Here is an 18810-nt window from a genome sequence, read left to right as displayed (position 1 = left end):
GAAAATATTGGTATGCTATTTTTAATTTAACTGTGTATTGTGAAACTTCTTATGTGATGGAGAAAATAATTCTTTCCCATGATTAGGTTGCTGGTTTGGGGCAGTGTGTTCTAACTGTAGTCTTAAAACAAAGATGTGATTTTCTTTTGGAGTCAGTTTCAGATCAGGTCATACCCTTGGTTTGGGGGACTACTGCTTTTTAAATTTTATTTGCCATTAATTTTTATTTTCCAATTCAGTTGACATACAATATTATATTAGTTTCAGGTGTATACCCAATGATTAAACATATAACTTAGACCTGATCCCGGTAAATCTCATACCCATCTGACACCGTTCATAGTTATTAGGATACTATTGACTATATTCCCTATGCCAGTGATGGCAAACCTATGATACGCATGTCAGAGGTGACATTCGAACTCATTTTTTTGGTTGATTTTTCTTTGTTAAATGGCATTTAAGTATATAAAATAAATATAAAAAATATAAGTCTTTGTTTTACTGTGGTTGCAAATATCAAAAATTTCTATATGTGACACGGCACCAGAGTTAAGTTAGGGTTTTTCAAAATGCTGACACGCCGAGCTCAAAAGGTTCGCCATCACTGCCCTATGCTGTACTTTACATCCCCATGACTATTCTGTAACAACCAATTTGTACTTTTTTTTTTTTTAAATATATTTTATTGATTTTTTACAGAGAGGAAGGGAGAGAGATAGAGAGTTAGAAACATCGATGATAGAGAAACATCGATCAGCTGCCTCCTGCACATCTATTGGGGATGTGCCTGCAACCCAGGTACATGCCTCTGACCGGAATCGAACCTGGGACCTTTCAGTCTGCAGGCTGACGCTCCACTGAGCCAAACCGGTTTTGGCTCAATTTATACTTCTTAATCCCTTCACCTTTTTCACCCACCCCTTCAACCCCTTCCTATCTGGCAGCTGTAAAAATATTCGCCGCATCTATGAATCTGTTTCTCTTCTGCTTGTTCGTTTATTTTGGTTTTTGTATTCAGTTGTTGACAGGTATGTATTTTCTGCCATTTTATTGTTCATATTTTTATATCCCCTTTTCTTAAAGAAGACCCTTTAACATCTATATATGTAAAAGGCTAATATGCTAAGTGTCCCTCCGACCAGTTGCTATGACACACACTGACCACCAGGGGGCAGACGCTCATCGCAGGAGCTGCTGTGATGCACATTGGCCATTTACAAAGAAACGGCACCAGGGACCTGGCACCCATAAAGCTACACTTGGCTCCCCCAAGTGGAACACAGGCCCTGCCACCACGCTGGAGCAACACCCCACCAAATTGCAGCTAACACTGCCGAGACCCTATGGTGCAAAATTCAGGTCACAGCCCAGCCCAGCCCGAAAACGGTGGCTGTGGGCGCAGGGTAATGATGTCATGTAGCAATGCCCGGCTTCCTCTCCCTAGTGACTAGCCTCCTTGGAGTTTTTTCAGCCCAGAAATACGACTTGCTTTATAGCCAGGTGGAAACATTTTACACTTTAACCAAGTGTCTGTGAAGTGTTTTCCCATACCTCATCTCATTTGATCCTCGTAGAAGTCCTGGAGTAGGTAGATTGGAGACTTGGTGGAATTCTATTTTTTTTTTCATTGGCCAGCAAACAAGATTTAGAAAGTTTAGAAACTTGACCCAACTGAAAAGAAGGAAGAAATGGTGGAACTTGAAAATGACTTCAGATTTTCTCACTGTGCAGAATATAGTCAAACACTGCTGCAGTTAAATATTTTTTCCTTTGTTCTCCCTGCGTGATCTACAATAATAATCTGCTTTGTGTTGATATTTATTGCTGTGTTGCTGACAATTACCTGAAAGAGAAGTTGGGGTGCTTCACTGGGCTGGAAAAAGTTTAGCTAAAACAGAAAGCAGGTCTAATTAAGCAAGTTTATTCTATATGTCATATATATAAAAGGCTAAGTTGACTCGCACATGTGTAGTGCATTCAAAACTCTTGCTGGCACCAATCGCATGCGTGTGTTTTGATCTGTCATTGTCAATTGTGAATTTGGTTGACACTTCTATTATAGAGAAAGGGTGAATAGCGTTATTAAAATATTTCTTCTAATTAATTTCCTTTCAATGTGCATGAATTTGTGCACCGGGCCACAGTTTCATATAATAATGATTTGGTGATGATGAGCTCTTTTAGCCTTTTCATGTCTTGGGAGCTCTTTATATGTCCTTTGATTCTAAATGATAGCTGGGTAGAGTAATTTTGGTTATAGGTCCTTGCTTTTCATCACTTTGAGTATTTCTTGCCATTCCTTTCTGGCCTGCAAAGTTTCTTTTGAGAAATAAGCTGACAGTCTTATGGGAGCTCCCTTATAGGTAACTGTTTTTCTCTTGCTGCTTTTAAGATTCTTTGTCTTTAATCTTTTGCATTTATTTATGATGTGTCTTGGTATGGGTCTCTTTGGGTTCACCTTGTTTGGGACTCTCTGCACTTCCTAGACTTGTATGTCTATTCCCTTCACCAAGTTAGGGAAGTTTTCTTCATTATTTTTTTTTCGAAGAAGTTTTCAATTTCTTGCTTCTTCTCTTCTTCCAGTGACCCCATAATGCATATGTTGGTACACTTGAAGTTGTCTCAGAAACTCCTTATACTACCTTTTTTTGGATTTCTTTTCTGATTGCATAATTTGGCTTCCTTATGTTCCAAATCACTGATTTGATTCTTGGCTTCATCAAATCTACTGTTAATTCCCTATAAATTATTCTTCATTTCAGTTAGTATATTTTTCATTTCTGATTGGTTCCTTTTTGTGATTTCTATGTCCTTTTTCATGCTGTTGAAATTCTCACTAAGTTCCTTGAGCATCCTTATAACCATTGTTTTGAACTCTATGGTAGTTTGCTTGCTTGCTTCCATTTCATTTAGTTCTTTTTTTTTTTTTTAAGAGGGTAAGGGGGAGAGAGAGAAAGAAACATTATTGTGAGAGAGTAACATAGATTGGTTGCCTCTAACACACGCCCTGACCAGGGATCAAATGTACAACCCAAGTATGTGCCCTGACCAAGAATCAAACCAGTCACCTCTGGTATACAGGATGACACTCCAACCCAACCAACCGAGTCCCACTGGCCAGGGCTCATTTAGCTCTTTTTCTGAAAATTTCTGCTGTTCTTTTATTTGGGACCTATTTCTTTGTCTCCACATTTTGGCTGCTTCCCTAAGTTTGTTTCTAGGTATTAGGTAGAGCTGCTATGTCTCCTGGACTTAGTAGAGTGGCCTTGTGTAGTAGGTGTTCTGTAGGGCACAGAGGCACAGCCTCCCCAGTTACCCCAGCTGGGAACTCTAGGTGCGCCCCTGTGTGGGCTGTGTGCACTGTCCTATTGTAGTTGAGCCTTAATTTTTCTGTTGGCATCACTGGAAGGGATTGACCCCCAGGCCAATTGGCTGTGAGGACCTGCTGTGACTACAGCAGAGTAGCTGTTGTTCAGGACCCAACCTTATAAAACTTCAGTGGGGCTGTTGTGCTCACCAAGTTAGCCCAAAGAGTTTCTTGCTAGTGAAGGTGGTAAGATTGTAATCTAGCATGGTCTAAAGCTATCCACCAGGTGCACTGGCCCTGGGGACTCCCAGGAGGTGCAAGGCCATCCACTGCCTTTGCCCTGTCTGGGAATACCTGGCATGAGCTTCGGAGCAATCTGCAGATGGCTCCTACTTGTGCTGGGTTTGGAAGTGCCCAGGAGAGGCCAGGTTGCAAACTAAGATTGGCTGCCACTAGTGCTGGGGCTGGGCCCACTTAGCGAAAGGTACAGGATGTGCCAAGACCAGATGCTGCTTGTTTGAGAGATTTTAGGAAAGTCTGTAGCAGGTGCCAAGAAAGGTGGTTTGTATGGAAAAACCACTGGAAATGGCTTGGTCGGGCCCTCAAGTTGGGCGGATGGGGTCTCAGGCAATCACTACAGTGTGGTGAACAGTGTGAGCCAGGTTGATGGAGATATGACACCCACTTGCTGGCTCTTTGAGGTTGGAGGGGGTCTCAGAAAAAGAACAATGGCTTTTGCCAGCACATTTGTCTGCTCCTCCAGCTTTTGCTCTGATGCCAGATAATTCAGTTCCTCCCTGTATGTCCCTGGTGCCTTTTGAGCTGCTGTCCCAGTGCTGGAGCTCAGAGGGAGTGAGTCCGAATAAATCCATGTGCAGGCCCTTTAAGAGGAACTGCATGGGATTCCAGCAGCCCTCATTACCACTCAGCCACAATCCCCACTGGTTTTTACAGCCAGAAGTTATGGGGACTTCTCCTCCTGGCACTGGAACGCTGGGCTGGGGGGGCCTGGTATGGGACTGGGATTCCTTGCTCTTCAGGGTGACCACCATGACTGAGGTACTCCTCCTGATTTTTATCTAGCACATGTGGATGTGGGACTAGCCCATTCCAAGTCTCTGACCCTCTGATCAGTCTCTATGTAGCTTCTTTAAAGCCCTATTTTTAGGTCTTAAATTCAGCTAGATTTTAGGTGGCTCTGAATGATGGTTCTGTAGTTGAGTTGGAGGATTCAAATACTGCATTTATCTATGCCGCTGTGTTGACTGGAAGTCCTGGAACTACTCTTTTTTTATGGTATCTGTATTTATCCTAAGTTGTACTCAAATGTTAAATTACCCTTCATTTCACATTTACCCAAGCTAAATTAATTATAATATATGCTAAATTAGTGGTATATATTCTGTATGGTACTTCAGGAGGCAGTAGGATACAGACTTCAATCATATAGATGCTGAACTCTAAAATGTCAGGAATTCCTATTGTTTAGGAATAGATGATTCCCTGCTTTCTTGAAAATAATGATCTAGGAGCTATCTTTGAAGTAATAAAAACCAAAATCCATATAGTCTGTAATTTGTTTTGAAATGGTTATTTATAATGTTATTTTATGGCAGATTAACCTTTGTTTTCTTCAGTGGTATATAGTTGCTGTATGTGCTTATCATGCCTAGGCTTATTCTGGGAATACTAAAGAAGAGAAACATAGTTAGCTACCAGATTAGGGATCAAGCAGTGGGAGAAAAATCTGAGACCAATAGACTTCAAACAGAACATTATGAAGTTACTCCTCAATATTTAGACAAAGGAACCAAACAGGGTTCTATTATTATTTATTTCCAAGGCATTAACCGCTTGCCAAGGTGTGACTATATAAGTACTTGACTGGAAGGGAAATATAATTTCTGTTTTGCTGGTGTTATCTATAGAGCAAATGAAAAGGTAATTTATTAGTAGTGGCAAAGAACATAGTTTCTGTAGGTGGAATGCCAATCCTGGTTCTCACCTACTTACTAGCTGTGTGACCTAGGACAAGCTATGAAACATATATATGCTGCAGGTTATCTTCAAAAGGAAAATAATAATGGTACCTTCCTCAGAGGATTTGAAAATAAGAATTAAACAAAATAATACATGAGGAGTGCTTTTAATAGTGCCTCCTCCATGTAAGCCTCAAAATTAGTGTTCATGTATATTGTTATAATTTGCCTGATGAAGACCATAATTTTTTTCTCTTTAATTCTAGGTTTTACTTGTATATGGATTGGCATTCATGGTCATCCTTCCAGTTGTTGTGGTAAGTTCTAGCTCTTTTTTTTTTTTTTTTTAACATATTTTTGGAAAGGGAATTGTTGGTATGCTTTGGAGTCTCCTTGTTAGATTGTAATTTGTATTAGAATATAATCCATTGATCCTTGAATTTTAAGAATCTTATTATATTCAACTATATTTTAAAGGTCTTCTAAAGGTGACATCACTTGAGTATGCTAAAGTATATTTCCTCCCAATTCAAAAATTAGACACAACTGATAATACTACAGTTGTATTTAGAGTTTAAAATGAGTCTTCCTTCACTACCTCCTTCCACATCTCTGTTGGAGATAATCACTGCTTAAGTTTGGTGATTTCCCTTTTCAATACAGTTTCAGGCAAAAGTAGGTTTACAGTACATGAAACAGAATTTATTCTTGTTTTATTATTTATTAATTGTATTATTTTCCATACAAACATCTTAAACCCACTTTTGCCCCAGCCTGTATTTTTCTATACACACATTACAAAATATATGTATTGTTCTGACTTTTTTGCTTTAACTATAAGGGGCATGACATTTAGAGCGATCTCATTTTTAAAACAGCTACATAGTACCTCAATATGTAGATATGATAAAGTTTATGATTTTACTGTTTATTACTTTTATGACTGGTGGTGTTCTTTTTGCTCTTACAGTTTTTGAGTTCTGTGTGAGGCAAATAATTAACCTGTGTGCCTTCTTCAGAGGATTTTTGTGTGAGGATCCAATTGTATGGAATAATGTGAATTAAAATAGTAAAATTGCTTCTTTATTTATTTGTTAAATATTTATTGAAGGCATATTATGTATCAGGAACCAGTTTGTTGCTTATAGTAGTGGGTTGGTTCATTTCTATTTTGTCATCAAACAATTTCTAGTTGAAACTTAAATGTCTTAATGGTATAATTATAGTTAGGTAGTCATCAGGCTGTATACATATTTGCAAAATAAATAATTTAAAATATGTGTTGAAGGTATTTGTTCTAAATCTGAGGAATTTTTATTGGTTTATGAGCATTTAGAAAATTTGACCACAAACATATTTCTTATTAAACTAGCATTTATTATAGTTTTTATGCTTTATTTATTTAATTTTATTTGTGTTTAAGGGGTCTTGGTGGTATCGCTCAATACGCTATAGTGGAGACCAGATTCTAATACGCACCACACAGATTTATACATATTTTGTTTATAAAACTCGAAATATGGATATGAAACGTAAGTAAATTTAAATAACCATGACAATAGATTATTTTCTGAGTCACTTATGTGGAATTGATACACATTCAAATAGAGAAATTCCATTTTACGTTTATAGATATTTAATTCGTGTACCTAAAACTGGAGGAAAATGCTAACATCCTTACCACATTTCTTGATCTATTGCTATTATTTCCATCTACTCAGCTATATATGTATTTTTTTCTCAGAAATTTTATGTTTAAGCTTCATGTGGACTAATTTTATAATACCAGCTAACATTTTTTGAGTATTTGTTATGTGCCAGGCGTGCATTAACTCATTTAGTATTTGCTATGCCCCTGTTAGTGTGTGCTGTTTGTAAGCACATTTTATAGATGAGAAAACTGAACTCAAGGATACATAGTAGGTGACAGAGCCAGCATCAAACCCAGGCAGTTTGGTTCCTGAGCCATAAACCAATACATTATCCTGTATTAACTGTAATAAAATAAGTAGAGGTCTTGGGTGTGTTGAAAGAAAACCATCAGGATATTTCATTCTCAGAGTCTTACTTTAAAATCCTATATAATAAAGGACTAATATGCAAATCGACCGACTGGTGGAACGACTGGTTGCTGTGTTGTGCACTGACCACCAGGGGGTAGACGCTCAATGCAGGAGCTGCCCTCTGGTGGTCAGTGCAATCCCACAAGGGGAGTTTCACTCTGCTAGAAGTCGGTCTCATGGCTGGCGAGTGCAGTGGCGGTGGCGGGAGCCTCTCCTGCCTCCGTGGCAGCACTTAAGGATGTCCGACTGACGACTTAGGCCCACTCCGGGACTGTGAGAGGGCACAGGCTGGGCTGAGGGATCGTCTCTCGTGCCCCCCCCCCCCCCAATGCACGAATTTTGTGCACCGGGCCTCTAGTTTCTTAAAAAAAAAGATACCATCCTAAATACTTTCCGTGAGCTCATAAAGCTAATATTGTAAATTTTATCCCTGTAATATAGTATTGTCTTTCACAATCACTGCTATGCAGAAATCATAGACATCCTGCTTCCCCTCCTTAAAAAGGAAAGATAAAAGTTTTAAATTGTGCCTCACTGGAAAATGCATTTTTTTGTTTCAAAACTTAAGTGGACTTTTCTGTATTTTGGATTTGCCATTTTACTATCTTTCTTGATAATCAGAAAGAGACTCCTCAGGATCATGTGACTGTGTGATTATATTCCTGAGGAATGAGCATATCTTTTATTTCTGAGGAGCAAGTGAACATTACTCTCCCTTATGCACACATGCCACTCTTCCTTATGCTGGCTTGAAATATTAATATAGAACTATTTCCTTATGTCGATGTTTCATGTTTTTATTTGTTTTAATTTTTTTTGCATCAGTAATCTTTTTTCTGTTTCATTTCTGAGGGTGGTATTTAGACTTATACAATTGGTCTGTTAAAAAAGCATTATTTAGCTGGTGGGTTTGGTTATATATCTTTTGTTACTTTATCATTGGCACCATTTATATGGCCATCTTAGGAACAATTTCATGAAAACATTTGGAGGTAGTAAGGGTAATAGTTCACATATTACTGTGTTTATTGTGTGTCAGGCTCATGTGAAGAAACTAGGGTCCATAGAGGTGAAGACTATTATTTAGGTCAGTGGTCAGCAAACTCATTAGTCAACAGAGCCAAATATCAACAGTACAATGATTGAAATTTCTTTTGAGAGCCAAATTTTTTAAACTTAAACTATATAGGTAGGTACATTGTTATTAACTTCATTAGGGTACTCCTAAGGCTTAGGAAGAGCCACACTCGAGGGACCAAAGAGCCGCATGTGGCTCGCGAGTCGCAGTTTGCCGACCACTGATCTAGGTCATTTAGCTAGGAAGTAGAAACTCTAGGTCAGGGGTGGGCAACATTTTTGTGAGTGCGTGCCAAAACCAGCAGAATCTCTGACTCAAAATTCTTCTGCGTGCCAACCCTAATTTTTTGAGAACATGTTACGCCTACTTGATATCTCTTAAGGTGTACGTATGTGGAGAACCTTGAAGAAATAATAAAATTCATTCGAGCGACAAAAACACAGTATATGATGATGAAAAATGCATTTATTTTTTAATGTAGACATGTACACTGATAGTCCGACAGATAACTTTATGACTCCGTTTGATATTATCAGTGGGACTTTTGCTGCTGCATCACTGATGACAGAGATTTTACATCAGGTTTATATTTCGTGACCTTCAGAGAGATGCACGAGCTACTACTTCCATCCATCAGGCCACTCCTATTACGAGACTTAACAAAATTCATCACTGAGAACAAAGATTCACAAGCGTATGTGGATGAACACATGGAGAGTAACTCTGTTGCAAAGTTTTTTAAACATAAAAAATTTTCTGGAATGACATTCCAAGTCCTCAATAGTTAGTTTTCGACACTGTTGAAATTGCTCTTCCCCTCTCTCGTCAATCCATGTCTATGGTCTTTAAGATAACTTGTTATGTAAAATTATTTATTTATCTAAGATGCACCTTCACTGAATTTATCTGAAAAATAAAAAAGTCCATATTAAGAAAAAAATTGTAAATGGAAGATTATAAGAGAGGGTTTCGCGTGCCAGCAAGTTACTGGCGTGCCATGTTTGGCACGGATGCCAGGGGTTGCCCACCCCTGCTCTAGAGTTTTAGGCGCTTAACCTCTGTGTTGTCCTGCTTTTTGTGAACACGTTGTATTTTCTGCTGTAAGGTGAGATTGATAACTCTAGTGCCAGTCATGAAAGAGCTTGTATAGGCTTACAAAAGTAATGCTAATATTCGGGTAGGGCAAAAGTAGGTTTATAATTGTATGGAAAATACAATAATTAATAAATAATAATAAAACTGAATAAACTCTGTGTTCCACCCACTCACAACAGTAAACCTACTTTCGCCCCACCCTGTATGAGGCTGCAAATCAGGTGTTTTTCAAGGAACACTATTCTCCCAAACCCTCCAGAGTTCTATAATAAAAGTTTCTGTAAATGACAGTATATTTTAGTTTATTGAAGGCTCTGAGAAGTCATAAAGCAAAGAAACATGTAACTCTTTTTAACTCATTATTTCCCATATTTAACCATAGAGCCCCCTTTTTTCACATAACATTTCTTAATATCACATGGATTATTTAATGCTCTATAGAAAGTTTCTGTGGAACACATGGTTAGGTCTAGAAACAGACATTATTTGAAGTGATTTTTAATGCATCTAGTTGCTTTGGGGTCCTTAATTTGATTTATATTTCTATTCACTTGCGATAGGTAACATTGTGCATGTTTTAAAAAGTGAGGCTTTTTTATGGAATAAATTAATACTTGTTAGTAGTGGAGTTCACATGGCTTTTAAGCATTGTGTATGGTTGGAAAATTGCCTCACCCTAGGATTAATGAAGTATCATAGCAGGGAAATTAATAAGTGAGCAAATATATGTATTTACCTTCATATGTCTTTTTTTTCCTTAGGTCTTATCATGGTTTTGGCTGGAGCCTCTGAATTTGATCCTCAGTATAATAAAGATGCCACAAGCAGACCAACAGATAATATTCTAATACCTCAGGTTAGTCCTATCTCCTACATTCCTTGATAAGCATTTACATATTAAAGTTAATGCTTTTTTTTAGATGTGTATTTTTGAATAATTATTTTATTTACTCTAGCTAATCAGAGAAATTGGCAGCATTAATTTAAAGAAGAATGAACCTCCACTTACATGTCCATATAGCCTGAAGGCGAGAGTTCTTTTACTGTGTCATCTTGCTAGAATGAAAATTCCTGAGACCCTTGAAGAAGGTATTTGTGATATGTGGATTTAATTAGACTTCATGGTGCACTGTTTTAGTCACTGTTATTTTTTGCTCAATCAAATAATTGCTCAAGGGCTTTTTAAAAAGAAATCGACATGGTACATAATTACTTCACAAATACTTTGAAGGTCTAAGTAAGTCAGATGTTAGAGCAAATGTTAAAATGTGAAAGTGAGAATATATGAGAAATGTTTAGTCCGTTGCAGATTATGTAATAATTCCTAATGACTTTTAAAAAAAGGATTTTGTAAGGTTTTGCAGGGAGGGGATGAGAAAACATTGATTTCACAATAAATATCTCAACTCCATTGCTCCACCCACCACTCTCTAGGAGTGGTTACCAAAGAATGGTTAATCTCTAGTTAAAGCTTCATAAATACTTGAAGCCATCTAGTCTACTTAAAAGAAAGGCAGTAGATTGAGACAGTGGTGTTTCCAGGGCTGTCATAAACTCGAGTGTTGTTTCTTCTTCACTTGTATCATTTCAATTGAAGTTTTTTGTTTTTTTTTTAAAATATTTTTTTTTATTGCCCTAACCGGTTTGGCTCAGTGGATAGAGCATCAGCCTTCGGACTCAAGGGTCCCAGGTTCGATACTGGTCAAGGGCATGTACCTTGGTTGCGGGCACATCCCCAGTATGAGGTATGCAGGAGGCAGCTGATCGATGTTTCTAACTCTCTATCCCTCTCCCTTCCTTTCTGTAAAAATCAATAAAATATATTAAAAAAATATATATTTTTTATTGATGTCAGAGAGAGAGGGACAGGGAGAGAGGGGGAGGGAGGGAGGGGGAGAGAGAGAGAGAGAGAGAGAGAGAGAGAGAGAATCGTGGATTGGCTGCCTCCTGCACGACCCACACTGGGGATCGAGCCTACAACCCGGGCATTTGCCCTTGACTGGAATTGAACCTGGGACCCTTCAGTCCGCAGGCTGATGCTCTATCCACTGAGCCACACAAGGGCTCAATTGAAGTTATAAAAGAAAGTTATTCTCAGGGAATAAATGTTCTTTTTGATTGATCCTTTTAAGTCAGTAATGCAATCAAATGCCTCTGAAAACAAGGCCAGTTGATGCTCAGTGATTGGTGATAGGATAGTTTGCTTATGATGGCATGAGAGAGCACTATTTAAGCATTGTTATTAGAGTTGCAAGTTAAATAATAATTCTGTTTCTAATATTTTGTACAGATACCAACCATCTCCATTTTTACCAAATACCTAAGAAGTAGGGAACAAAATTTTTTTAGATTGAGTATTAATCCAGTGGATGATCTTAATGGTTAACTATTATATGCAGTACTAGATGCCCAGTGCATGAAATTCATGCATAGTAGGGTCCCTAGGCCTGGCCGGCAATCAGGGCCAATCTGTGGGACAACCGGTGGGATGATTGGGGCCCCCGCTTGCACATGTCTTGGCTGTCATGGTGCTGCCCCCTTGCTGGCCCCGCCCCCCACCGTTGCTGCTGGTTGGGGCCTGCAGGCTGGGGGTAGCTCCTGTGTTGAGTGTCTGCCCCCTGATGGTCAGTGCACATCATAGTGACCAGTCATTCTGCTGGTCATCCTGCCATTTGGTCTATTTGCATATTAGGCTTTTATTATATAGGATAAATGAAAGCATCTCTCCCTCATTTCTCCTCTTCCTCTCTGTGCATTTATTCTCAATCTTAGCCTTTGGATTTATCCATAATTCTACTCATAGAAGAAGGAAATTCTTAAAGTTCTTAAATATAGTAAGATTAAGCTAAAGATTAATTAGGTAGGGAGTCGATTGATAAAGCCTAATACCATAATATTAAAATTTGGTCTTTGAAACATCTAATCTGAGTTTGGGTTTTCTGACTGATTGTGATGATATATTGAGTAGATACTATTAGGTTCAACCTGTAAAATTCTGAGGTCATGGGAAATATTTGTAGGATACCTTAAATTTGTATTAGTCTTGGACTATAGGTGATAAAGATGTTTTAATTATAAAGATAGAATGATTTGTCAGGTTTTTCATTGTTTTGCAGATCAGCAATTTATGCTGAAAAAATGCCCTGCCCTACTTCAAGAAATGGTTAATGTAATCTGCCAACTAATAATAATGGCTCGGAGCCGTGAAGGTGAGGAGGAGATGTAATAATGTCGTACTTTTTCTTGCAAGCATATGTAGATTACTCTTCATAGTTTTAAGATTTATGGGTACTTCCCGTAATTCTGTCTATAAATTGAATCAGCTTTCTCACATTTATTTATGATTTTTCTTATTTTTTTCCTTATATTTTCCACCACGTAAGTGTTTATCATAACTTATGTTTTAATTTTATTTTTTTCATGTTTTATTATTATTTGAAAGATTTAAAATATCCTTTTCTTCTGATTTTGTTAGAGTTTGGTTATTCTGTATTTTAACAATGAGTTTAAAATAATTCTTTAAGTGATGCAATGATGATTCCTCTGATATGTAGTGCTTTTTTTGCATGAGGAAGAAAAGAATGAGGGAGTTTGTGGTCTGTAATGGAAAGGGAGAGAGAGGCCCTTAAAAAAAGGAGGCAGTGGTTGTTGTTTGTTAATATGGATGATGTCAGTTATTGGCATGCTGTTAGTATGTTCTTGATAGTGATAATTTCTGATAACTTGCTGTTTTTGGAGGTAATGCGAAGAATTTTTCTATTAAATCAGTGGTTGTTGCTGGATAATATGCATTTAACCAAGTGTGTGTGTGTGTGTGTGTGTGTGTGTGTGTGTGTGTGTGTGGTATTTTATCCAATAACTTTTAAAGGAAAATCAACAACAAGATTTTAAAATTTGAGGGGTTAGGGATAGTGAATCTTAGTTTGTCATGCATTGTATACTCCTCAACATGTAGAAAGTCCAGCTCTGTCTTTTCTTTTCTTCCTATTCTTTCTAAGAAAGGGAGTTTCGTGCTCCAACTTTGGCATCCCTAGAAAACTGCATGAAGCTTTCTCAGATGGCAGTGCAGGGCCTTCAGCAGTTCAAGTCTCCCCTTCTGCAGCTCCCTCACATTGAAGAGGACAATCTTAGAAGGGTTTCTAATCATAAAAAGGTAATTCTTTGCTACTTTAAAATTGGTTTTAAGCAGTTTGTCATGTCACTTAAAGATAAAATGAATGAAAGTTTTCTAGAAATTGTTACTATGAATTACTTAGATTTAAAATATCTTAAACATTCTGAAACTCCCTCAAGTGGTTCTGTCAGGTAGCTGTTTAATATCTTACTACTGTAAGTGATTTTAGTACGGGATCAGTGCATTTTTAGCAGTTAACACTTCGTTCTTTATATTATGTTACTAAAATTAAATGCACTAAGTAAAAATGCACTGTATACTTTGCAATAATTTTATTTGTGGGTTAAATGTTGGGCAGTGGTTTATTAGTTTAGAGTGAACAGAATAAGTGTTCAAAATAAGTAGATTAGCCCTAATCGGTTTGGCTCAGTGGATAGTGTCGGTCTGCGGACTGAAAGGTCCCAGGTTCGATTCCGGTCAAGGGCATGTATCTTGGTTGTGAGCACATCCCCAGTGGGAAGTGTACAGGAGGCAGCTGATCGATGTTTCTCTCTCATCAATGTTTCTAACTCTCTCTCCCTCTCCCTTCCTCTCTGTAAAAAAAAATCAATAAAATATATTAAAAATAAGTAGATCAAATAAAGAGAATGCTTTAAAAATATACATATATATATTTTAAATACTTTTTTTTATTGATTTCAGAGAGGAAGGGAGAGGGAGAGATAGAAACATCAATGATGAGAGAGAAGCATTGATTGGCTGCCTACTGCACACCCCCTACTAGGTATTCAGGCCGCAACCTGGGTATGTGCCCTGACTATGAACTCCTGGTTCATAAGTCAGTGTTCAATCACTGAGCCACACCGGCTGGGCAAGATAATTCTTATTTAGAAAACATGGTTTATAGTAAAGACATGATAATGAATCTTAAGATAAATGAAAAACTTGAGGAAACACAAGAAAATACTGAACAAAATCGTAATTTTGTAGATTTTAAACATTACTTTGTATGCATTAGACAAAGTAGGCAGAAGATGTACATTAGATTGATAGTATATTAAGGTAAAACTAATGTATATTAGAAATTTGCATTAGAGTTCTCCTTTCAAGTAATTGTGTTGTTATGCTTATAAGTTCGATCACATTTTAGGTTACAATTGAAGATTTAAGAATCCAAAAGCAGGCATTTCACATACCTTGTGATCTAATCCATGTCTGTGAAAATAAAAATTAGTGACTAGCACTAAACACCTGAAAATTAAAGAACACTCCTAAGTATCCATTTAGATAAGATACATATTACTGTAATAACAGATAGCTATATTTAGATAATAAAAAAATGAGAATATTCCATAGGATACAGCTGTACTTGGAGATAAAGTCATATTCTTAGCATTAAAATTGAATAAAGGTCAGAAAACTGATCACTGAAATGACAGTAGTTCTTGCATGGGTCAAGATTCTATATGAATACTAATTTTTCCCTATAACTTTTATTTTTTCTAAATAAAAAATATAACTCTGTATTACTCTATAATAAATAAATACTAAATTTAAATTTCCTTGGAGAAAAAGGCCATGAAATGCTATAAAGCTGCTATTTGCTGCTTTGAAATATATATAATCTTAACATTTTTCTACAAGTTCTTGGATTGTGTTTTAGTAAACATGCTAATAGTTTTCTTTTATGAAATGTTTTATGACTTTAGGATTTATTTTCTTTTATTTTTTAAATTCAGTACAAAATTAAGACTATTCAGGATTTGGTGAGTTTAAAAGAAACAGATCGTCAATATCTATTGCACTTCCTAGAAGATGAAAAATATGAAGAGGTTATGGCTGTCCTTGGGAGTTTCCCACATATAACTATGGACATAAAATCACAAGGTAAGTGGGAGGTTTCCTTGTGGAATATTGCTTCCCTTTTGATAGAATGGTTCTTGTTTGCTTGACTCAGGATGCTCCAAACACTTCATTTAATAACATAACTTGTAATTAGACTTACAGAATCTAATTACCTATTTACCTGTTAGATTTACTGTGATGGAAAATGATGTACACTTAATAGTTTTGAGAGCACAGAGTCCTACTTTTATTATCCTCGTGATGGGAATGAAAGAGTTCCAGATGTAATGAAAGAAACTTAAAATGTATCCATTAGTGTGAAAAACATTTCTTAGTTCAAACATTAATTAAAAACTCCAGCTTATTTATGTTCATGAAGCCTTGAAAATTATCATAGTCTGTGCTACATTGCACGTGTTTTTCTTGACTTACCTCTGTGTGTGCTTGGAGTGAAAAAAATAGATTGTTTATTTCACCTTCATAATTGCCCTGTTTGTTCCCATTTCAGTAGCTGAATAATATCGTGAAATGACCAAATTAGAGATTATCTGCTTCATTCCTTCATTATGGCATTGTTCTGAGCTTTGACATTTATTAAGCTACTATTGTGCTAACATTCTTGTGGGACCAAGAATACAAACATGCATCAGGAATGGTTTCAGTCTTTAAAGGGCTTATAGTCTAACTAGAGGCCCAGTGCACAAAATTAATGCACTGGTAGGGTCCCTAGTAGCTACTGGCTGCCGGCTGGGTACTTCCTCCCTTCCCCCGGCTGGCCCTGGATGAACTTCCAGTCAAGGGGATAATTTGCATACTATGCTTTTATTATATAGGATTGGGGATATAGGTCATAAACAAGGATTAAAATAAGGAATCTTGGGCTAAGTGTTAAGTGAATGGCACAGACGTGCATTTATTCACTCAACAAATATTGAATGACACTACTACTTCTGAGTGCTGGGGAAGCAGTGGTATGACAAAGATTCTGCCTTATTGAGTTTACATTCTAATTGGAATCGAGATAGAAGGCTCTCAAAGATTGGGTGTTTGAGAAAAGAAGCTAAATTGCAATCTGGTTTCAATTTGGCTGGTGTATAGGATACATGTAGTGAAGACTGGTGCTGCTTTGATGGGGTTGGGGTGTTAGGATTTCCTTGTAGGCCCATGAGTTTTCAAACATTAAACATACAAAGCTTCATTCAGGACCATAATAATTTAATTAGAAGCTATTAATACATCTAGTTTGAGACTGAAGAGATACTCTTTGATAATAATCAAGGGTTGTAAAAAATACATGCTGCTTTAAAAAAATGAATGTTGGAGAGATTATTTTTTCATCTTCACTCAAGGATATTTTTCCATTGATTTTTAGAGTGAAAGGGAGGGAGGAGTGGGAGAGAGAGAGAGAGAAACATTGATGTGAGAGCGAGACATGATTGGTTGCCTTCCACATCCACCCTGACCCAGCCCGGGGATAGAGCCTGCAACTGAGGTACATGCCCTTAACCAGGAATCAAACCCGTGACCCTTTGTTTCATGGGCCAATGGGAGAGATTCTTTATTAGATGTGTAAGGTAAGATTATTCTGTCTTACTGCAGAACGTTATGATGTGTTTCTTTCCAAAGTATTTTGTATAGATGATTTATATTTTTACTATGCTATCCAAATGTATAATATGAGTAGTGTAGTTACTGGAGAGAGAGTAGAATTATAGAAGCAGAAAGGGGCATCTGCATGATCCAGTGTTGGAGATGGTGGATCCCTTTTCCCACATTGCTGGAGGATATATAGAGTAAGTTCTTCTTCACTTTAAAGCAGTGGTTCTCAACCTTCCTAATGCCACGACCCTTTAATACAGTTCCTCATGTTCTGGTGACCCCCAACCATAAAATTATTTTCGTTGCTACTTCATAACTGTAATTTTGCTACTGTTATGATTTGTAAATATCTGATATGCAGGATGTATTTTCATTGTTTCAAATTGAACCTAATTAAAGCATAGTGATTAATCACAAAAACAATATGTAATTATATATGTGTTTTCCAGTGATCTTGGGCAACCCCTGTGAAAGGGTAGTTTGACCCCCAAAGGGATCGTGACCCAGAGGTTGAGAACCACTGCTTTAAAGTGTCAGAAGGCAGGTAGACACTGTTAGAGCTGTTGATTCATGTGCAGTGCTCATGTACATACAGCTTTGCAATCTTGATGAATATGTAGCCCAGATTTTGTTTGAGGTAATGGAGACTTCCAGAAGAAACGATATTGTACCTTTTTTTGATGCCCAGCCATTGCACTTCACAGCCAGTAATTTAGATAGTAATTATAGGTTGTTGGAGGCCTTCTTTTCCAACTGGTGGTGTGTCAGTGCAGACTAGAACAGAGTATGCTCATCTAAAGCTGTGTAAAATACACATGACAAATTTAGAAAAACCTGGAGGCAGAAATGCATAGTGAAGAAAACATTTATAGGTAAAATCTGTAGAAAAAAAAAAAGAATACATTTGAATGCAGGATCATGTTTGGTAAGTTATATTAATTTTACTGTTAGTTTATTTTAATATTAAAATTTATTTCATTATTAGACTTTTGGGGCTGTGTGTGGCAAACATGGTTTTAAGAAATTAATTGCAGGCCACTGGTATGCTCAGTGGTTGAGCATTGACCTATGAACAGGAGGTCATGGTTCAATTCCCAGTTAGGGCACATGCTTGGTTGTGGGCTCGATCCCCAGTGTGGGGTGTGCAGGAGGCAGCTGATGTATGATTCTCTCTCACCATTGATGTTTCTATCTCTCCCTCCCTCTCCCTTCCTCTCTGAAATCAATAAAAAAAATAAATATAAAAAATTAATTGCAAAAACATTGCAAAATATAGTTTTAAATATCTTGAAGTTCTTCCCTTAAAAATTAATCCTTTTTTATGTGGCTTACTAGAGGCCCGATGCATGATATTCATACACAGGGTTGGGGGGGGATGAGGGGGCACGGGCGTGTCTCTCAGCCCAGCCTGCACCCTGTCCAAACTGGGATCCCTCTCACAATCCAGGACTGCTGGCTCCCAACCGCTCATCTGCCTGCTTGCCTGATTGCCCCTAACCACTTCTGCCTGCCAGCCTAATCACCCCCTAACCATTCCCCTGCCAGCCTGATTGACGCCTAACTGCTCCCCTGCCAGCCTGGTCGCCCCCAACTGCCCTCCCCTGCAGGCCTGATTGCCTTCAACTGCCCTCCCTTTCAGGCCTGGTCCCTCCCAACTGCCCTCCCCTGCTGGCCCGATTGCCCACAACTGCTCTTCCCTGCTGGCCATCTTGTGGTGGCCATCTTTG

The 18810-nt window shown here is 37.7% G+C and overlaps 1 protein-coding gene across 1 annotated transcript in view; it reads left to right on the top strand.

The window, feature by feature from the left end:
* The window catches only part of SEC63 (SEC63 homolog, protein translocation regulator), a 70245-nt gene that overhangs the window by 28762 nt on the left and 22673 nt on the right, over positions 1-18810 (top strand). The window contains exons 7-13 of the mRNA XM_081094718.1: positions 5556-5606; positions 6713-6821; positions 10287-10381; positions 10482-10614; positions 12642-12734; positions 13524-13678; positions 15379-15526. Coding sequence (XP_080950844.1) covers positions 5556-5606; positions 6713-6821; positions 10287-10381; positions 10482-10614; positions 12642-12734; positions 13524-13678; positions 15379-15526 — 784 coding nt within the window. The remainder of the gene's footprint in view (positions 1-5555; positions 5607-6712; positions 6822-10286; positions 10382-10481; positions 10615-12641; positions 12735-13523; positions 13679-15378; positions 15527-18810) is intronic.

The sequence above is a fragment of the Myotis nattereri genome, assembly GCF_964212035.1.
Source record: "Myotis nattereri genome assembly, chromosome: 6".
In the NCBI taxonomy this organism is placed as follows: Eukaryota; Metazoa; Chordata; class Mammalia; order Chiroptera; family Vespertilionidae; genus Myotis; species Myotis nattereri.
The sequence above is the reverse complement of the archived record's forward strand: the minus strand, read 5'-3'. Positions and strand labels throughout refer to the sequence as shown.